The sequence below is a fragment of the Plecotus auritus genome (assembly GCF_963455305.1).
Source record: "Plecotus auritus genome assembly, chromosome: 5".
Lineage (NCBI taxonomy): Eukaryota > Metazoa > Chordata > Mammalia > Chiroptera > Vespertilionidae > Plecotus > Plecotus auritus.
In genome coordinates this window covers 171127406-171149554 of record NC_137776.1, presented here as the reverse complement: position 1 = coordinate 171149554, position 22149 = coordinate 171127406, and the positions used below count along the sequence as shown (strand labels likewise).

Here is a 22149-nt window from a genome sequence, read left to right as displayed (position 1 = left end):
ACATTACACTGAGGAAAAGAAGCTAGCCTCAAAAGATTACAAACTGTATGATTCCATTTATGTAACATCTGGAAAAAGCAAAATTATAGGGACGAAGGACAGAACATAATAGCTGCCAGAGGTTTGGGGAAAAGAGAGGGTTTGACCACAAAGAGGCATGTGGGCATCATGAAACTAATTCTATATTCTGATTTTGATGATGGTCACATGAACCTAGAAGAGTATATATTAAAAAATTATAACTATATACATTTACATATTATATCTTTATTATGATAGAGGTTACAAGAGAGTATACTCATCCAACACATCCAACTCTCATCCAAAACTCATCCAACACTTAAAATTGGTAAATTTTATGTAAATTATATCTCAATAAGTTTAATTTAAAATAACAAAAAATAAATATAGCAAAATATTAATAGCTGTACTAGAATGCCTAATATCTCCACACATATCACTCAGTTTTTTTTCAGCACTTTAAAAAATAATTGGTAATAGCATATAATACTCTTTTTAATAAACATACTTTTATGACTGGATAAAAGAAAATGCCAAGCATACTCTGCATTATATTTTCATACTGTCTGCCCATGGCCCTCTTGTTAACAACTTTGTGGCTAACAAGAATAGCACAAGAAACAATCGGTAGGTTCATTAAAGCCTCCTTTTAAATGTTGTAAGGAAACAGCACATAAAACATTCATTCAAACAAAAAAGTCTACCCTGCCAGCTGCATCCTATAAAGAGAAACCTTATTCTGTTACTCAGCTACCAATAAAATATTTATGGAGCTTGCTCAGAATGCCCACATTGTACACACTGCTAAAATTCTTAACACCACTTGAAAAAATATTTGTCCTATTCATAGGTAAAGACATCTTCTTAAAAAATAAGAGGAAGGTAAATAAGCCTCAAGAAGCTCATTGCCAATGCCAGACTGGCCCAGAAGACATACAGGCACTATCTATTCAACAACAATGCCGGTCTAGTTCTCTGCACTTCCCTCATCACGTTTTCTCTGACCACCGCCGCCAGGCTGAACTGGGAACCCTTCTAAATATTTCCATACACCCTCCACTTTCTTCATCATAACGGTTACCACAGTGCATTGTACGAGCTGGTTATTTGCCTTTCTACCCAAACCATCTCTAAGACATCAGGAACCATATCTTCATGTGCATTCTAGTATAAAACATGAGACAGTTTACTAAATACCCAACGGCTGAATGGGTGAACAAACACATTTAAGGATTTCTTGAAGAAGTGCAATGCAAGAAGCCATCCGAGTCAGACAGATCTGGTTCACATCACTCCATTGTGTTTTTCTCCACTTTCAGAGAAGAACTCCCTGCCCTGGCCACAAAGCGCTGTATGACCTGGCTCCGGCCTGTCTCTCTAGTCTCACCGCATACATCCTCTCCCTTGCTCAGTGTTCCAGCCTCACTGGCCTCCTTTCTGGTCCTCAGATAAGCCCAGCCCCTGTCTGTCTGCACAGCTCTTCCACAGCACTTGCCAGGGTGGCTCAGTCTCATCCTTTCCACCTCAGCTCAAATGTCAACAATTCAGAGGGGCCATTCCTAACTATCCAATCTAAAGTGGTCCCCATCTCTACCACCTCCACCAAATCATGCTCTGACACCTAACTCTTATTTTCTTGCCAGGCTTTTCACAATCTGTATTCACCTTATTTACTAACACATTTATTATTTATTATGCTTATTTTATGAATACTAGAGGCCCAGTGCACGAAAATTCATGCACTCGGGGGGGGGGGGCGGTCCCTCAGCTCAGCCTGCACCCTCTCGCAGTCCAGGAGCCCTCAGGGGATGTCCAACTGATGGCTTGGGAGCGGGCCTAAGCCACAGTCTGGCCTCCCTCTGTGGGAGGCAACCGGTAGGCAAATCGGGGGACGGTGCCGGTGGCAAGCAGCCAGCCCGGCCCCCACACCGGTCACCGCCACCCACCGATCACCGCACACGTATCACCGTTCCCTCCTTCTACCCACTGGCACGTGCCTTGGCTGGCCTGGCACTGCCCGCTTGCCAGCCCCTGCCCCCCGCCGAACAGTCATTCCACTGTTCAGTCGATTTGCATATTAGGCTTTTATTATATAGGATAATCTACTTCTTGAGGGCACGAACCTTATCTGTTTATGGCCCTGAGGTTTCAGCCCAGTCCCTAGAACACAGTAACATTCAACCAACATTTGCTAAATGAATTAATCCTATCTAATAAAAGAGTAATATGCAAATTGACTGTCACTCCAACACACAAGATGGCTGTCCCCATGTGGTCAAAGATGGCTGCCACAAGATGGCCAGCAGGGGAGGGCAGTTGGGAAGGACCAGGCCTGCAGAACAGGGCAGTTAGGGGTGACCAGGCCTGCAGGGGAGGGCAGTTTGGGAGAACTCAGGCCTGCAGGGGATGGCAGTTGGGCGGGGGGAACCAGACCAGCAGGGGAGAGCAGTTAGGGGTGATGAGGCTGGCAGGGCAGGGCAGTTAGGGGTGACCAGGTCGGCAGGGGAGGGCAGTTGCGGGGGGCCAGGCCTGCAGGGGAGGGCAGTTGGGGGTGACCAGTCCAGCAGGAGAAGGCAGTTAGGGGTGACCAGGCTGGCAGGGGAGGGCAGTTAGGGGCAATCGGGCTGGCAGGGGAGTGGTTAGGGGGTGATCAGGCTAGCAGGCAAAAGCAGTTAGGGGCAATCAGGAAGGCAGGCAGGCGAGCAATTGGGAGCCAGCAGTCCTGGATTGTGAGAAGGATGTCCGACTGCCCGTTTAGGCCCGATCCCAGTAGGATCGGGCCTAAACGGGCAGTCGGACATCCCTCAAGGGGTCCCAGATTGGAGAGGGTGCAGGCTGGGCTGAGGGACACACACCCCCGTGCACAAATTTCATGCACCGGGCCTCTAGTAAGTTAATAAATAAATGCAATCCTTACTACCTTACTAGCTGTATGACTTTAGTCATGTTCATTTTCCCCTTTGCCTCAGTTCCTTTATCTATACAAATGGGATTATAATAATGCCCATTTCAGAGAGCTATTATAAGGATTAGAAGAAATTAACTTCATTGCTTAATATTATGCCCAGCACAGCATAAGAACTTAAAACATATTCATAGTCTTCTCATTTTTGCTTTTCCCCTTATGAAAACAAGTTCAAAAAATTTTTTTAAACTTGAGCTGGAAAAACTGAAATCAGCTTACCATACAGTAGAAATAAATACCTCAAAATAGAAAACCCACCAAATATGACTCAGAAACCTAACACTCAAAAGTAAGCTAATGCAAGGGCTGTGCTTGCCACATTCCCGCCTTCAGAAGCCCAGTGTTGTTGTGGAAGCGCAGCCTCTGCACAGGGAAACATCCAGCATGGTCACGGGTGGTGCTTTCTGAAGCTGGACAGGGCCCCACTTTGAAAGAGCTGCTACTCAGTCCTTCTGGCTTCCTCCCACTCTCATTCCCTATCAAGAGCACTGCCTAAGCCTAAAGCTTCACCAAACAGGGAAAAACAAAAATCAACCATGTGAAAAAGAATCAGGGCAACTCCAACCAGGCCCTCCTTCACTGAAATCTAAGCGAGGGACCTCACTCTGGCTTGCAAGAGCCCGGGACTCCAAAGCTGAAGCTCACCCATCAGATCACCTTTCAATTCAAGGCAGCTGGGCTAGGAGCAAGGCCCTGGGGTCAGCAGAATGAACTGAACTCCCAATGCTGCCACCTGAGCCGTGTGACCTTGGGAACATTATTTAACATCTTTGTTGGCTCATCTATAAAATGAGGATAAAATTCAATGACCTCACAGGGGTGTTGTGACAACCGAGTGAGTTAAAGCACCTGCAGAGCCTGGCACTAGCAAACAGGAAACAACGGCTGGCATTCAAAAGGAATCTGTTTCCACTCAAGCTCTCGCTAAGCAGATCTTTGGGTTACCAACAATTTTGTTATCCTCTTTAAAAATCCAAAAGGTGTTAGGCCACTCACCTGTACGTCACAAAAACCACGAACTCTTACTGTCAGAATTCATCCCTGGTCAACAATACCACGTGTATGATGGTTTTGCCAGTAGCAGCTAAGTGAGGTTAGGAAAATAAGGACACTTTGGAATTAGTTTCTGATTCCAATACTCTCCCTGGTCCTCAAATCATCAAGAAAACTGTTCTTGGCAAACATCTATTTATTAACAATCAGTACTGTAGCAGTAAACGAATTTTAAAACTAAACCTTAAACAATACTTAGGATACAATGAAATCCACTTATGAGATCAACTTCTGTTATATTCTTTTCAGCTTTCACTCATAAATATACATTTTTTTATATATTATAAGTGAATTTGGATATTGTACTGCTTTCCCCTAATGTCTTAAATGTTGCAGAATTACACAATTATCATTTGAAACGACTGCACTGAATTCTACTGAACAGATTCACTGTCAATCATTTCACATTTCTCTACTGAGCATCTATGCAGTCAATGTGATCTAGTAGAAAGCGTTCAGGCTTTATAATCAGGAAGACCAGGCTTGAATTTTGCCTGCTTTGAGTTTCTCAATCACACCAAGGTCATGGGCAAGTCACTTAATCTGGACAATCTCAGCTTCGTCATCTGTGAAATACCTTCATCACAAACTTATTGCAAGAAGCCAAAGAAATAACAAATGTAAAATATCTTTCCTTTGCTCCCAACTTTTCACAATTATATACCATGTGGCAACAAACACCTTACCCACAGAGCTTTTTCCTTCTACTGGGTTGTTTTCTGAGGATAAGTTTTCCCAAAATGGATTAGTGGGCTCAAGAGTAATATTTTTTTATGACAAATGGGGCACGGGTGGGGGATGAAGAGAGCTATTCCCTGGTATAATAAGTAACTCACAACATAGAAGTTACAGAGCAAATCTGAAGATGTGAACTTCCTACCATTCCTCATATAAAACACTAAATTTGACTAAATGCCTCAGCTAAGACCAAGAATTTTTAACAAAAAGGAACAAGAGCCAGGATACAAGAACACCAGCACCCAGGGCAGCTGAGTATGAGACATGAGCAGCAGAATTTACCCTAAGAAAATAATCACGTAACTGTCAAAATGTGTGTGCATAAGGAGATTCATCACAGCTTTGTTTGTAATAGTGAAAAATTAGAAACAATATGAATGTCTCACAATAAAAGACTATATAGATTACTGTTCAATCCATCCCTTTTAATAAGTCTTTATGAACTTTAGACAGTCATTAAATAATACTATCCATCAGTAGTATTAACGGAGGTGGAAAGCTACCCCTGTCATTCCCTGTCAAGAAGGTCACAGAAAAAGCTGGAATTAAACTCTTCTATATACGAATAAAAATTGCTACTGGACTAACTGGATAGGCTGAACCAGAATCTGGGTGCAATAAGACAGGCCCCCACTGAAGACCAAAATGATTTGCCAGGAACCATCGGTCTGCCATAGAGGTGGTTATACCTTCAGCTAATAAAGGTACTAGGCAATCGATTACCAGTTTTTTTGTGTGTGTTTTTGTGTGTGTGTGTGTGTTTTTTAATATATTTTATTGATTTTTTACAGAGAGGAAGAGAGAGGGATAGAGAGTTAGAAACATCGATGAGAGAGAGAGACATCGATCAGCTGCCTCTTGCACGCCCCCTACTGGGGATGTGCCCGCAACCCAGGTACATGCCCTTGACCGGAATCAAACCTGGGACCCTTCAATCCGCAGGCCGATGGTCTATCCACTGAGCCAAACCGGTTAGGCTCGATTACCAGCTTAAAGACCCTAAAGAAGGCATGTGGTTCTCACATGGCAGAGTGAGGCCTTGCACAGAATAGCAAAGTGGCCCAAGTTCAAAGCCTGAAGAAGTCCCGCCCACTCTCTGGGCTTCAAAGTCCTCATGTGTCAAATGAAGGGACTCCTGGCATTCCTCTACCTCTGAAATTCTGACTTTCTTCTAAACATCTCGTGACTCCATCCCTTAGCTCCAGCATCATCCTCTTTCCCAGGAGACCACACATAGCAGCCTTTTAACTGGTCACCTTGCCCCCAGCCTTGCTCCTCCTGCAGTCACCAGTCTGGGTGATTTGAAAGTGTAATTTGGTCATTTCCCTCCCAGATTAAAAGCCATCCATCATTGGCTCCCCTTCATCTTCAGGACAAAATCAAACAAAGCAGTGTAACAAACAGAATCTGACCCCTGCCCGCTTCAGTGGCCTCACTTCTCTCAGGCCCCCTCACAGAGACTCCTTCCAGCCAAAGGGAACTCACAGTTTCTCTAAACTCATCACACCCTACATGCCTCTCTCTACGTTTGCCCATGTGAGTCCTTGTGTCTGGATGCTCTCCCAGTTCTCTTGCTTTGGCTAATCCCTCCCTGTCCCTGAACACCCAACTTAAGGAACACCTCTTCCAGGGAGGCTGCCCTGAACCCCCAGGCCAGGTTCAGGGCCCATCCTCTGTGCCCCAGAGCACCCTGTACTTACCTCTATCACTGCACTGTTTTCCTCTCCATCTCCCCAACTAGACTGTGAGCCTCTTGGCAGGGAAAAGTACCCGGTATTAACCTACTGCAAATTCCCAGTCCCTGGCCCAACCTGGCATAGGGCATATATCTGAAAATATTCATTAAAGAACAGATGAACTCTGAGCAAAACCAGAAGGAGGCCTATGTCTTGCTAGATGTTGGCTAACAGACCCTGATGTTCAGGTACCTGTTATCTGAGACTAGAAGAAGAAAAATCGTAAGTTTCCCCTTTAAATCAATTTAATATGCGTGCTGTCTTTAAAATTAGCATGAGATGCCAAGAGCGTTTCCTATAAGCATCCCGCAGAAAGTTCAGACTACCTCAGAGTAGAGGTCATGCACTGGGTAGCTCAGGCCAGATGAAAATCTTCAGTGACTTATAAAGACCTAAAAGGGAAACACTGAGAACAGTGTGGTCATTTCAATTTCAACTGAAGAATTCGCTCTTAAAAATGGAACAGTGAAAAATATTAATGCCATAAAAACCTAACAGCAGCCAAAGGGGCACAGTCATAAAAAACACACACACAAAAAAAACCATAAATCCTAAACCACTGGCATGGAGGCTCTCCTTCACCTTTAAGAAAAATGGTATTTAGGTCATCAAGAGCATGCTTGAGCAAGAGAAACTTAAGCCACATGCAGAGTAGGATAAAAAATCACAATATATATACCAATAACTATAAGAGGAGCAACAGCTGACACAGGATGAACTCGGTAGGCACATGTGCTTCACACACTCACTCCTAATCCTCACAACAGCACTACGAAATAGAAACTGTAAGTAACAGGCCCAAGGTCACCCAGCAGAAGTAGGTGAGCAGGCAGTCTGGCTCCAGAGGCTGTGGTCCTTAGAGAACAGCTTTGCCATGTCACACCTCTGGGTCTCAGTTTCTCCTACATATAATAAAGAGGGTTGGATGCATCCATGTCAAAAGGCAGACAATAAAGCGTGAAACAAAAATTCTAAGATTCTATTAAATTTTTCCATCTGGAAATAAAATTCAAAACCGTGCCCTTCATAAATTAAATAACTGTATCTTACAAAGCTGCTTTAATATTAATGTAATGTATATGAAGAGCCTAACATGTAAGTGCCCAGCTCAGAACAAGAGCTCAATAAGCAGTAGCTATTATTACTCTATGATAAACCAGGAACCACCATTTAATAGTAGAGCACATTTTAATTATACACAATGTGAAATAATCAAATCTCATTCGTTTGAGGCCCCAGACCCCACGGCATAGATCATGTTGTACAGTTGAAATTATAACAACTCAAAGCTCAGAAATTACTTGTTTCCATTAGAGATCTGACAAGTCATTTCTTCAATTGGTCACTGGTGGTTTGCAGATAACTATTAGCAGTAATGAGTATTCTAAATTAAATCTAGAGACAGTACCGCTCTGTTCTGTACAGACAACTGGGGAAAGAGAAACACAATTGGGGAACGTCCTTCTCTGTGTCCTCCGTCTTCTCTCTGATAAATATCTCCTTTATCTTGTACAGTATGGATTCCATTTGGTTACAAATGAAGAAGAGTCTAATTCTTCCTATGATAAATGAGAGCACTGAACAGGTAACTTGTAAAGGAGATTTGGAATTGGGAAAATAACCTTATTTTCCTGTTACTTGACAACAAACCTCCCTTCCCCTCCACTAACAAATGAAAGACACGGTGCCAAAAGACATTAAGTACAGGAGACAAATCTATCACCACGTAATCCATCCTCAGACAATTACCAACAGCACTGGGTCCAGGCGGCTCACATTTCATTCAACAGCAACAAAGATGAAGCCTATAAAATGCAAGGAGCCACCCCAATGTGGTGAAAAGAATAATGGCTTTGGAGTCATTAAAAACCTGGATTCAAATCCCAGCTCTGCCGCTTAAATATTATGTGATTCCTTATCTGTAAAATGGGGATAATACAAAATACCTCACAGAGTTGCAGCAAAAATTAAATGGGGACCATAAATAAGGTGTCTGTCATCATAAAAAAGCCCTTGACAAATATGAGCTCCTCTCAACTATGCAAGAGTGTAATAACCTCACAGTCGGGACACCAGAATACACCACCTTCCCCCAAGTTGGAAATTGCTGATCCTGTTAAGAACCCATAACTGGGCACGTATTCAAGGGCTGATTGCCTAGGTATGCAACAGTCTCAGAGACACGGCGTTCCTCCGAACCCTGGCATTACCAGCTTAGGCACTTGTCAAGAAATACAGCTCCCTCCTGGGTCTGCTTAGACAGCGGCAGCAGGCATGATTTGTTAGGGCTGGTAACGTGGCGTCTCCACTTACATTTTCAAAGTCCTTCATGTTCCGTGCTCTTGTGGGAGACACCGTTTCTTCTGACACCTTTGGGAGCACTATAAGAAGGTAAAGTATACAAAACATCATGGTATGCAAATCACCCAGCATCCCTATTAGGGGACAGAGCCCAGAGAAAAAAAAACGTAAATAGCTTCCACAGTATATTCTGCTGGTACTTTCAGTCTGTTGTGATTTACTGATTTGAGTCCAGGGAAAGCTCTAAACCATTAGATTTCAAATATTTACAAATTACTTAAACTAGCCCCACTGTAATAATGTACGTGTCAGAGGATGAACCAGAAAATGCACTGGGCATGTGGCAAAGCAGCACTTCCTTACCGTTTGTCATAAAATTATTCTGCTGACCAGGATGTCATCTCACATGTCAGCAACTAAAACAAAGCATATCCAACTGACTTGAGAGCAGGGGTCGGCCAAATGTGCAAGACACCAGACAACAAATATTTTAGACTTTGTAGGTCATATATGAAGCCTAAACTCCGTTACAAATATAAGACAGTTACATCACTAACTCCTCTGTTGCGGCACAAAAAGAGCCACAGACAATTCATAAACCAATAAAGAAGCTTATTTTCAAACACAGGCTGTGGGTCGGAAACTGCCAAGCCCTGCTTTGGAATGATTAAAGACTTGGCCAAAACCCAAATTTTTCCACAGCTTCTTTAATTCACCAAACATTTATTACACCCCTACTCTGTGCCAAGCACCATACTAGGTGCTGGGGAAACAACAGTGAAGGAGACACTGATGCTGGGCTCGAGAGATCTCCAATCTAGAGAGCCAGACAGAGATGGACACAAACTATTACGCTGCACAAAGGGCGTGGCACTTTTTAGCTGCTGAGTAGATGGGTGTTGAGTGAATGAAGGCATTCTTCCAACAAACATGCTCTGCTAGGCCTCATTCTAGACGTGGCTATATTAGGAAACAAAACAAACAAATGGAGCTGATATTCTGGAAAGAAGAGATAGACAAAAAAATAATAGGGCAATTACATAGTATGTTAAAATGTGATAAACACTGTGGAGAAAAACAAAGTGGATAAGGATGAGAAATACCAAGGGTGGGCTAAGGGTTGCAACTTTAAGTAAGGTGGTTAAACTAGGGAAGGTCTCACTGAGAAGGTGACATCTGGGCAGACTTGAGGGAAGGGCAAAGGGAGAAGTCTGAGAAGTAAGGGGGAGCATGCCTAGTGGGTCTGAGGACCAGCCGTGATGCCAATGGACTAAGAGGGGCAGAAAGGGGGTGAGCGAAGTACTGGGGAGCAGGCCGTGGATGGCCTTGTAGGCTCTTCTCAGGACTCGGAGAGCCACAGAGGATTCTGAGCTCAGGAGTAACATGATGGGACTCTGGCTTCCACAGGCTCCCTCTGGCTGCCTCACTGAGAACAGACTGAAAGGAGCTGAGGAACAAGGAGACCAGTTAGGAGAATACAGGCCCAGTCTAGGCCAGAGATCACAGTGGCTTAGACCAGGGTGGCAGAAGTTATCTAATTCTGGGTATTTTTAAAGCAGCCAAAAGGAATCAATGAAATAAAATTAAACATGTACGTTTCAGAAAGGAAAGCGCACCTAAGTCAGCCCGCGGAGAGCCAGGGAAGGCAATGAGCTTCAAGCTCAGTCTTAAAGAGGCAGCAGGCAGATGAGGGAGCAAAAGGAAAAGCAGGATCCCATGCAAAGGCCCAGAGGTGTGAGTGGGCACGGCGTCTGAGCCATTCCTCAGAAAAGAGGTTCAGGAGCTGGGCAGGGGCAGACTGTGAAGGGCCCTGTACGCAGACTCGGGGCACACAGGTCTGTGTTCCTGTTCCTCAGACGGGCCATGCTCTCCATCACCTGTGCTGTATCCCTACCTAGGCCCTATTCATTCTTCAAGTCTTTGCTCCAATATCAGTTTCTTAGGAAACTCTTGCCTGACCCAACTCCTCCAGTTCCAGGGTAAATTCCCTCTTACCCCTCTCACAGCACCTTATACTTCTTCGCTCATTACATTCGTCACATGATTTATCATAATTATTCTTTGTTTAATTGTCTGTCTTCTCAGCTTGACTGTAACCTGTTCAAGGTTGAATCCCAGTGCTTAGCCCAGAGCCTGACATGAAGCAGACGTACACATGGGCTGCATTAAGGAGCAGGCCTACCAATTTTCTTCTTTTAACTGCCTGTGGGCAGGGAGAGCAGAAGCCAGAATTATTGAATTTGTGTTAAAAGTTAACATATTTTGAAGGAAAACCTAAGGGTGGCCTATAAGCTAAAGTATTCTCCAGAAATAAACCCTGTGACATTTATATGACCTGCTCTATAAACTTCTCCCTTTTGCACATATCTCATCACTTTGAAGAAGAGAATAAAATGCAAGTCAAAATATCTCTCTGCGATATTTCAACAAGTCAAATTATTAGCACATCCCAAAGATACTTACGATAGCTTGCACTTTTTTCAGAAACAAAAAATATGAAGAATGCTTAGCAAATCCACACTGCAAAGCGGAAAGTCTCCTCATAATGGGCTCCACCACAATAGACTGCTTATTTACTCGGCACCGTCTCCTGTGGTCTAACCAGCTATTTGTCTCCAAAGGGCAGGCCCGGGTAGGAATGCTGGGCCTCTGCTGGCAGATGGAACCCAGCAGTCTGCCAGGAAGGCCTTGGCACATGGAAGTTCAGACAGGAGCTCTCCTCAGCCTCCAGCCACTCAGCAGTGGGACCAAGAGATCTTCCTTGTCTGACTAGTCACCAATTCAGCATCCAGCCTCCACACAGTCATTCACTGTAGCAAACACAGGCTGAATGCCTACAAGCTTGGTAGCAAAAAAGAAAACCCGCCCTGGCCGGTGTGCTCCATGGTTAGAGCGCCGTCCCATGCACCACAGGGTCAAGGATTCAATTCCTGGTCAGGGCACATACCCAAGTTGTGGGTTCGATCCCCAGTCAGGCCGTATGCGTGAGGCAACCAATCAATGTTTCTCTCTCTTCCTCTTCCTCTCTCTCTAGAATCAATGAAAAACATGTCCTCGGGTGAAGATTAAAAAAGAAAGAAAGAAAGAAAACTCATGAAATATGGCCTGAAGAACATCAATTCCTCTAGTCCCATGTTTATGAAAGGAGGTGAATAACAAATCAATACATATACAAAATACTGAGCACCTACTCTGAGCACCTAGCCAGGCCAGAGTAGACTCTGGGCCTAGAGACATCAGAGCCCAGTCCCAGGCTCAAGGCCCCAAGGCCCTCATGGTCTGGTGTCTACATCCCTTGTTCTTACTCAAGGGAATACCCAGTTTTGTGTACTTACCTCCATTTCCCAAACCAGCAATGGGGCTGATACCTTCCAGGTCATCTGGTAACTTGGGGACAAGGCCACTAAGAAAGAACATGTACATAAGAGATGAGTTAGTGTTTGTTTGAACCACAGGGAGACCATTAAGACAGTCTGCACATGACAATCATCAGGCCACAGCCACAGAGGGACACACAGCTGAGCCACCTGGGAGGCATGCAGTGCAGAGGTTAAGAACTCAATAGCTAAGTGACCTCAGTAAGGTTGGCTGGTCATTCATTCATTCATTCACTCATACAAGTAGTCTGTGTGCCATACATGTAGCAGGGGCAGAGGCACTGAGCCAAATATAAGCGAGTTAAGTTTCTGAGTCTCACTCAAGCTGTTACATGGGAATACCACCCTCTAGCTGTAAAGATTAAATGAGTGAATGTATATGAACACACAGCACATAGTAAACACTCAGTAAGTGGCATCTATTGTTTTTGTCATTACTATTATTAATATATCTATCACAACCAAAAATTAAGCTTCCAAGAATCAGGCACCAATTCAGATGCTTTAAGAACATCGCACAAAAATACAAAATTCACTGATCCAAGAAGTTTTACTAGGTGAATTATAAAAATAGGGTCAGTGAAGACCTGGAGACATTGTCAGAATACTAAGCCATAATAGGAGGAGTGGTTTAACACAAAAGATATTACCCTGGATCCTATTCTAAGCTCTGCCACATACCCCTCCCAGCTTTGCTTCTTTCATCTGTGAAAGGAGAACAGCAACCATTTCAGAGAGCAACTGACAATTAAACAAGAAACAGTGCCCAGCAAGGTATCCTCATAAATGGAAGCAAAATATCACTGTCACCTAGAAACATACTGTGCTTTATAATTTACAAAGGATTTACTGTCATGAGAGCTACCCAATTCCCTGAGGGTCCATGTATTTTTCAAAGGAAGGCGCTAAGATCCAGATAACTCCAGTGGCCTATCCAGTGTGGCATGGTAGTTAAGTAGAGATACAAGTCCAGAATCCAAGCCTTTTGTGTCTAGTCCACAATGATGCATCCCTGCCCCAAGCTGTAACCTAGGAGTTGATGGAAGCCCAGCTTGGCTTCTTGGCAGATTGTTCTTTCCAGATCTCCAAATCAGAATCCATTCCGTTCCACAGATAATTCTGCCTGATCACCAAACTTAAAGCTGGCATACACCTCCAAGATGAGAGCCAAGCAAAATATATGGGTATCATAAAATTCAACATCAAGAGAATGATTTACACAAAATGTGTCTGCTATAAAGACAACTAAAAAATATACATAGATTCAATGCACTTCCTATTAAAATACCAAGGCATATTTCACACACCTAGAACAAACTCTCCAAAAATTCATCTGGAATAAAAAAAAGACCCCGAATAGCCGCAGCAATCCTGAAAAAGAAGAACAAAGTAGGAGGGATCTCAATACCAATTATCAAGCTATATTACAAAGCCACTATTCTCAAAACTGCCTGGTACTGGCACAAGAACAGACATTTAGGCCAATCGAACAGAACAGAGAACCCAGAAATCGACCCAAGCCATTATGCTCAATTAATATTTAACATAGGAGGCAAGAGCATACAATGGAGTCAAGACAGTCTCTTCAATAAATGGTGTTGGGAAAATTGGACAGATAGATGCAAGAAAAATGAAACTAGACAACCAACTTACAACATACACAAACTCAAAATGGATAAAGGACTTAAACATAAGACGGGAAACCATAAAAATCTTAGAAGACTCCACAGGCAGCAAAATAGCAGACATATGTTGTAGCAATATCTTTACCTATACAGCTCCTAGGGCAATGGAGACTAAAGAGAAAATAAACAAATGGGACTACATCAAAATAAAAAGCTTCTGCACAGCAAAAGAAACCATCAACAAAACAACAAGAAAGCCCACTGCATGGGAGAACATTATTTGCCAATGTTCTCACCGATAAGGGTTTAATCTCCAATATTTACAGGGAACTCATACAACTTAACAAAAGGAAGATAAACAACCCAATCAAAAAATGAGCCAAGGACCTAAATAGACACTTTTCGAAGGGGGACATACAGAAGGCCAAGAGACATATGAAAATATGCTCAAAGTCTCTAATCATCTGAGAGATGCAAATCAAAACGACAATGAGGTACCATCTCACACCTGTCAGAATGGCTATCATCAACAAATCAACAAATGACAAGTGCTGGCAAGGATGCGGAGAAAAAGGAACCCTCGTGCACTGCTGGTGGGAATGCAAACTGGTGCAGCCACTGTGGAGAACAGTATGACATTTCCTCAAAAAATTTAAAATGGCACTCCCATTTGACCCAGTAATCCCACTTCTAGGAATATATCCCAAGAAACTAGAAACACGAATCAGAAAGGATACATGCACCATCATGTTCATAGCAGCACAATTCACCATAGCTAAGATTTGAAAACAGCCTAAGTGCCCATCAGCAGATAGTGGATTAAAAAACTGTGGTACATCTACACAATGGAATCCTACAATGCTGTAAAAAAGAAGGAACTCTTACTATTCGAAACAGCATGGATGGAACTGGAGAGCATTATGCTAAGCGAAATAGGCCAGTCAGAGAAAGATAAATATCATATGATCTCACTCATTTCTGGGATATAATAAACAACATACACTGATGAACAAAAATAGATCCAGAAACAGAGAAGCATCGAACAGACCGTCAAACCTCAGAGGGAAGGCAGGGTAGTGGGGGGAGGCGGTAAGAGATCAACCAAAGGACTTGAATGCATGCATATAAGCATAACCAATGGACACAGACACTAGGGGGGTAAGGGCATATGCTGGGGGGTGGGAGTGGCCGGGGAGAGGTCAATGGGGGGAAAAGGAGACATATGTAATACTTTAATCAGTAAAGAATTTTAAAAAAAATTTAAAACTGAAAAAAACAAGTAGAATATGTCCTCAATTATTTAAAAAAATACATATATAATAAAGTAACCACTAATCCTTCTTGGAAATTAGGTGGGCTATAAATATATAACAAGACAAGGGAAATATTTAAAATCATCATTTGTGGAAATAAAAGATACCTTCCTCTTTTAATTTTCTATAATTCTCAATTTCCTCCAATAAGCATCACTAGAAGGACAAACTCCATTTTCTAAAATGAATTTTCTTAAAAGTTAAAATCAAGTTCAATCAGCCCTAACCGGTTTGGCTCAGTGGCTAGAGCGTCGGCCTGCGGACTCAAGGGTCCCAGGTTCGATTCCGGTCAAGGGCATATACCTTGGTTGCGGGCACATCACCAATAGGGGGTGTGCAAGAGGCAGCTGATTGATGTTTCTCTCTCATCAATGTTTCTAACTCTCTCTCCCTCTCCTTTCCTCTCTGTAAAAAATCAATAAAATATATTTTTTTAAAAAAATCAAGTTCAATCAGCACCTTTCACAGATGGTGGCCCAAAGGCCCACTAAGTTACTGATTAAGCTCATCCTACAGTCTAGTCTCTACATTCCCAATCTGGGGTTCTCCCCACCACAGCCATTGAATGACTCCCACTGACTAAACTGACCCATCAATTACTCAAGCCAAGATCAATCACGGTTGACAAAGCCAAAGAATTTAGTCTTAGACAAATTTCTAATAGGCAAATACTAAACTTTGAAAAATGACATGTGACATCCCAACTCTCAGAAGAAACCACTATGTAACCCAGAAATTCTTGTCTGGTTCTTGCCAAGTTTCCCTTTGGGCTTTACTACCCTTTTTTTTTTTAAATAATCCTTTTCCGCCAAAACCGGTTTGGCTCAGTGGATAGAGCGTCGGCCTGCGGACTGAGGGGTCCCGGGTTCGATTCCGGTCAAGGGCATGTACCTGGGTTGCGGGCACATCCTCAGTGGGAGGTGTGCAGGAGGCAGCTGATCGATGTTTCTCTCTCATCGATGTTTCTAGCTCTCTATCCCTCTCCCTTCCTCTCTGTAAAATATCAATAAAATATGTTAAAAAAAAAAAAAAGCTCTTAAATAATCCTTTTCCGAGGATATATTTTTTCTGTTTGTTTGTTTGTTTGTTTTGTTATTTTAGAAAAGGAGTGGAGGTAGAGAAACATCAGTGTGAGAAACATCAATCAGCTGCCTCCCGCACCCACCCCAACCAAGATCAAACCCGCAACCTGGGTATGTGCCCTGACCGGGAATCAAACCCGAAACCTTTTAGTGTATGGGACAACACCCCAACCACCTGACCACTTTTAAATGCTATGAATCTGTCATCTGCTCACTCCACTCAGTTCCAGCTGCCCTTCCAATTCTACGTAGCTCCCTCTTCCCATTCGGATAACTCATTTTTAGCCTAAGAAGTAAGGTTGGAGCCCCACAAGAAAAAAAAAAAGGGAAGAGGCAGCTTTTTTATGCAAGCAAAAAAAAAGAGAGTTTAGATACGGTTTTTTCATGGTACAGATGGGAGAGACTAAGGCCCAGAAAGGGGAAGGAATTTATTTGCTTAAAATCACAAAGCTGAGACAAAATCCAGCAAAATCCAGCATAATCATACCCTATAGGGCACCCACACTAAGCAGGCACCACATGGGAGGAGGACAGGCAGCCTCCCATTTAAGGCTCATCACAGCCCTTCTGTGGTAGGTGGTAGTTTTTAAATGTTGCCATTTTTTTTTAATATATTTTATTGATTTTTTACAGAGAGGAAGGGAGGGAGAGAGATAGAGAGTTAGAAACATCAATGAGAGAGAAACATCGATCAGCTGCCTCCTGCACACCCCTTACTGGGGATGTGCCTGCAACCAAGGTACATGCCCTTGACTAGAATCTAACCTGGGACCTTTCAGTCCACAGTCCGATGCTCTAACCACTGAGCCAAACCGGGTAGGGCAATGTTGCCATTTTTTAAAGTGAGGAAACAGAGGCCCAGAAAAGTTAATAACATGCAAAGGCCAAGCTACCCAGATTTCAGACCCCATGCTCTTAACCTCTACACCCCTAACACCTTCCCCCAGGGGGCTGTGGTGAGGTCTGAATGAACAGAAGCAGAGGATTTTCAGTGCTCACTCCACAGTGCAGAGCCATCGTGGCTGCTGTTTGTCAACTATTTGTTGAGTGAATGAATGGACACTCCCCTGAGCTTCACCATCTCATCCTCCTATCTTAACTCTACAGCCACTCAGGAGTGATCTCTTTCTGTGTCTGTATATGGCAGCAACAATTGTCCACTCACCCCACAGACCCAACAAGGCCTAAGCATTTCACTGGTAAAGTGTTATGAGTGCCGAGGATGGGACTGGACATCACTTTCAGAAAACGATTACAAGTGCACTTTTGTTTGCCCTTCAACAATTCATTTGTCATTCTATGTTACTTATCCTTAGAGAGGAAATATATAAATACAAAAGTATACATAAGCCTAAAGTTCTCTTCAACTACTCCTCACTCCCAACTCAGTCCCCTCCTAAGAGGTAACCATGCTGCCACAAGACATGTATTCTTCCAGATCTGAATCTATGCATTTACATACACAGAGACATAGTTTTATTTTGTGGTTTAAAAATAAATAAATACAATCAAATTTTATATATTATTCTACAGCATCTTTTCTTCTCTTAACGTGTCCTAAAGATATTTTCATGGCAATACAAATAGATCTCCCTCAATGTTTTTAACTCCCACAAAGCATTCTACAACACTTTTTTTCCAAAACTTATTGTGTACGACCCATAGAAGGAAACATATTACCCTTAATTCTTGTAATGTTTTCTATTCTGTTGTATTCCATTTTATAAAATTCTGATTGCAACCTACTAAATGGAATGTCATGAGCTGTCATGGGTCACAGTCTGAAAGATACTTTTGAAAGGATCTGTATTTACACAATCCCCTGATGGTCATTCAATTTGTTTCTAAGTTTTTCCTTTTACAATGCATACAGGACTCCTTGTGCACATGCATGAGGATTTCTTGTACATAGATAACAAGAAGTGGAACTGCTGGACCAAAACATATTCATATTTTTGAATGGGCAAAGGATTTGAAAATATACAAATGGCTAATAAGCACATGAAAAAATGAACATCATTGTCATTAGGAAAATGCAAATCAATACCACAATGTGATACCATGTCATACCTCCATGGATGGCTACAATAAAAGAGACAGACAATAGCAAGTGTCGGTGAGGCTATGGAGAAATAAGGACCCTCATACACTGCCTTGTCCCGAAGTTACCAGATGACCTGGAAGACACCAGCCACTTTGGGAAAGAGTTGGACAGTTCCTCAAAATGTTAAATAATGTTACCTATGACCCAGCAATTTCACTTCCAGGTATATACCTAGAAAGAAATGAAAACATATACCCATATAAAAACTTGTATATAAATAAATGTTCATAGCAATATTATTTATAATAGCCAAAAAAAGCAGAAACAACCCAATGTCACAAACCAGTGAATGAATAAACAAAATATGCTATATGCATACAATGGAATATTATTCAGCCATAAAAAGGAATGAAATGTTGATAGCTGCTACTGAAGCATCCATCTTATATAAAAGCTGCTGTTTGAAATTTTAACCCTGCTGTTTTGGCTTCTGTAAACGCTTGCTGGCTTAAATAATAAGGAAAATAAGACTACTCCCATTCCAGAGAGGCCATGGACTATGCCCCAGACAGAGTTGTCAGTGCTGACACCAGGCCAGGCCTTGAGATATGGTCTCATGGCCCCTTCCCAGCACGTAGGCCTTCTTTCCCAGAAGGCCCGGAGGTCTCATTCCAAATTTGGGAGACAAAAGCGCTAGGAAAAGTATAAATAGAAAAGGTTTCCTCCATGTGGGGGGGGCCCAGAATTTGAAAGGCACATTTTTCTCTGGGCCTGTGCTTAATAAAATCTAATTCCCTTTCTGTAAGCGTGGCTTGGTTTTTTTCCGGTCTTCTGTAACACTACAAGTTAGAATGATAATATATGGGAATACTGAATTAATATTAGAGGGTTCAGGGAAAACAGGACAATCCAGGTGAGAGGTCCTACCACAATATACTGGGGCTGTGGTAGTAAGATGAAGACAAAGCTGCAAAGGGCCTGGCTCTGGCTTATCCATAGCAGATTCTCAATAAACAAAGAAACTCTTTGTCAAGGTTTGTCCAAGACAGGACCTGTTTATGCCTGATGTCCAAGCAAGAGCCCAGGTTTGCACAACAAATAATATAGTCACCCTTTCAATTAGGGTCTGTTGACTGAAAGTAGCAGCCTGTCCCTAGCAGACCTGGCTAGACGGTGCATTGTCTCGGTCAGGCTCTCCTCAGCGTCCTGCCAGCGCCCTCCAACCAGAGACCCAGGACAACCAAAGGGCCCAGCCCTAGAGCAGCGCAAGGGTCTCTCAGGCCCTCCCACAGAAGGAGATGCCTGGTCCCACCAGCAAAGTGGAGTCCAACTGCCTCTTGGTACAGGTCCATTGGGAGGCCACTCTCAACCATTATTGATGATGATGATGATGATGATGATGGTGGTGATGATGATAATGGCAGCACAATCATTTTTTTAGGCACTGATTATATGCCAGACACTGCACTTGCCAAGCAAATGGATGGGCAGACATCTCCTTTAATGCTCACCCCAACTCTGTTGTGTGGATATTACCACTAGCCCCATTTTACAGAAGGGAAAGTAGGCAAAGCCACTCTACCAAGGTCACTCAGCTAAAAGGACCTGGATGTTTTTTAATCTTTATTGTTGAAAGTATTACATATGTCCCCTTTTTTCCCCCATTGACCGCTTCTAGCCCACCTCCGCCCCCCAGGACTTGGATTTGGATCCAATTCTGTTCAACTCCAGCCAAGGTTCTTAACCATTGCACTCCATTGCCTCAGTCTTGGTGGCCCCATAAGCAAAGTCCCCATAATGAAAGCGAACCCCTAATCCAGAATGCTCACAGTCCTGCCCCTCCACCAGCTCCCACTGAGGCGCACTCCAAGAGGCCGCCTCCTCCCGCTCTTTCAGGGAAGCCTTACCTGCCCCGCACATCCTCTTCAAAGAATGACCCGAAATACGAAGGGCGAGTGTGGTGCCGGTCGGGACCCCCAGACCCCCACACTCAGTATCAACTGGTGGGTCCCCAAAGAGAACGCCCTCCAGGAAACCCACCCCACACCTGACCCTGTCCAGAAACACCCTCAAGAGCGAACCCCCATCAGCGGGCACCCCTACCCCGTTATCGCGAATCCCTCGAACCCGGGCCGCACCTGCAGCCGCTAAGCGTCCCGGGGAGGGTGACGTCCTCTTCCAACACCGAGTCCATCACGGACATAGAGCAGGTGGTGGCATTGGTGTCCGTGGAGGCGGCACCACTGGTTTCTCCTGCGGTCACGACCCGCCCGGCTCCACAGGTCCCCGCCCCCTCCAATTCAGCTCTTGTTCGGACTCTGGCGGCGCCGCTGGAATTCAAACCGCAGCCGCCGCCATCTTTCCCGGCGCTTCTTCCTACGGAAACGAGGCGGGATCAACGAGGCGCGTGCAGTGAAGCCGGGCAGGGAAGCGCGGGCGGACGCCATCTTAACTAAGGGCAGGACGCCCGCACTTGGGCCAGCAAAACTAAGGAAAGAGAGGCCTGTGGTGGCCATATTTGATGAGGGCAGTCTGGCCGAGGCCGGGGAAGGCGCCATCTTTGTTGAGGGCTAAGGTCGGTCTTGGTCCGTTAATTTAAGCGGGAGCTGGGCATCAGGCCACTCACGGACCTTCAGAGTTCATAACCTCCTATGTGCTTTTCTAGAATAATGACCACGAACCTTACAGTCTGTTCTTCCAAATTCCTTTTTTCCGCCTTCAATTGAAACTCATCAGATAATCCGGGGCTGCCTCCCTTTAGAAAAATCCTACCTATAGAATCCCAACTCAAGTAGTAATTTGCACACTTAATTTGAAACAAGCTCATTCCTATGAGCCCAGTGGTCAGCAACACTTACTCTCCAATCTCTCCTAGTGATCATTACCTTCAGGTCTCAAACGCACTGGAGATCTGTAAACTGAGGCCCAGCGAGACGAAACCACTCGCCCAAAGTCATGCACAATAAACCTGTAAACTGGAGCCACGCCCGGGCTCCAGCCCCTGCATCATGGCTCTGCATAACCTCGCTGCCTTTCCTAACGCACAGGGCCTCCCTGAACATCTGGATAATTGGGGCAGAGCCTGGCCGGTGAACCCAACCTTCATCTCCCCATCTCGGGGCTGCCTACCTACCTGTGCAGGCTGACAGGAGAGTCCCGGATGAAAATAACGTGAAAAGATGGGTTGGTGGTGACTTTCCCTGTTGTCATGTATAAGTCCACCCTCAGCCTCAGTTTCCCCATTCTTCACTTTAAGTGTTCCTTTCCAAAAGAAGCCTTCTCTAATCCTCTCATCTACATCAGCCCTTTCTTGATTTCTTAGCAACTCTGCTTTTCCTCTGTGGCACTTACTACATTTTGCAAGTATAGATTTCTGGGGGGGGGTTTGTTTGTTTGTTTTTCAATGTTGTCCTCTTGCACTAGACTGTTAGCTCTATGAGGGCAGAGACTATATTCTGAATAGTTTACTGATTTATCCCCAATACCTATCACAGTGCCTGCCACCCAGCAGGTGTTTAAAAATATATGTTGAGCCGAAACCGGTTTGGCTCAGTGGATAGAGCATCGGCCTGTGGACTGAAAGGTCCCGGGTTCGATTCCGGTCAGGGGCATGTGCCTTGGTTGCGGGCACATCCCCAGTGGGAGGTGTGCAGGAGGCAGCTGGTCGGTGTTTCTCTCTCATCGATGTTTCTGGCTCTCTATCCCTCTCCCTTCCTCTCTGTGAAATATCAATAAAATATATATATATATATATATATATATATATATATATATATATATGTTGAATGATTCGATCCACCTGGGAAATGGGAGCCAAAACCTATCCTGCAAGGATGTGAAGATGACCTAAGATACCTATAATAGTTCAGTCAATGTCCTACATATTCCTATTCT

General features: G+C 43.8%; 1 protein-coding gene across 4 annotated transcripts in view; it reads right to left on the bottom strand.

Annotated features, from left to right (window-relative positions):
* The window catches only part of CDK5RAP2 (CDK5 regulatory subunit associated protein 2), a 152956-nt gene extending 132318 nt beyond the window's left edge, over window positions 1-20638 (bottom strand). For 3 of the 4 annotated variants that reach the window (XM_080668557.1, XM_080668560.1, XM_080668558.1), the window contains exons 1-3: window positions 20394-20638; window positions 12150-12217; window positions 8827-8894 (exon numbers count right to left, since the gene is read on the bottom strand). In XM_080668557.1, coding sequence (XP_080524683.1) covers window positions 8827-8894; window positions 12150-12217; window positions 20394-20458 — 201 coding nt within the window. In that variant the 5' untranslated portion in view covers window positions 20459-20638. Of the gene's footprint in view, window positions 1-8826; window positions 8895-12149; window positions 12218-20358 lie in introns of all 4 variants that reach the window. The other variant, XM_080668559.1, reaches the window with a different exon arrangement.
* Between the last annotated feature and the right edge of the window lie 1511 nt (window positions 20639-22149).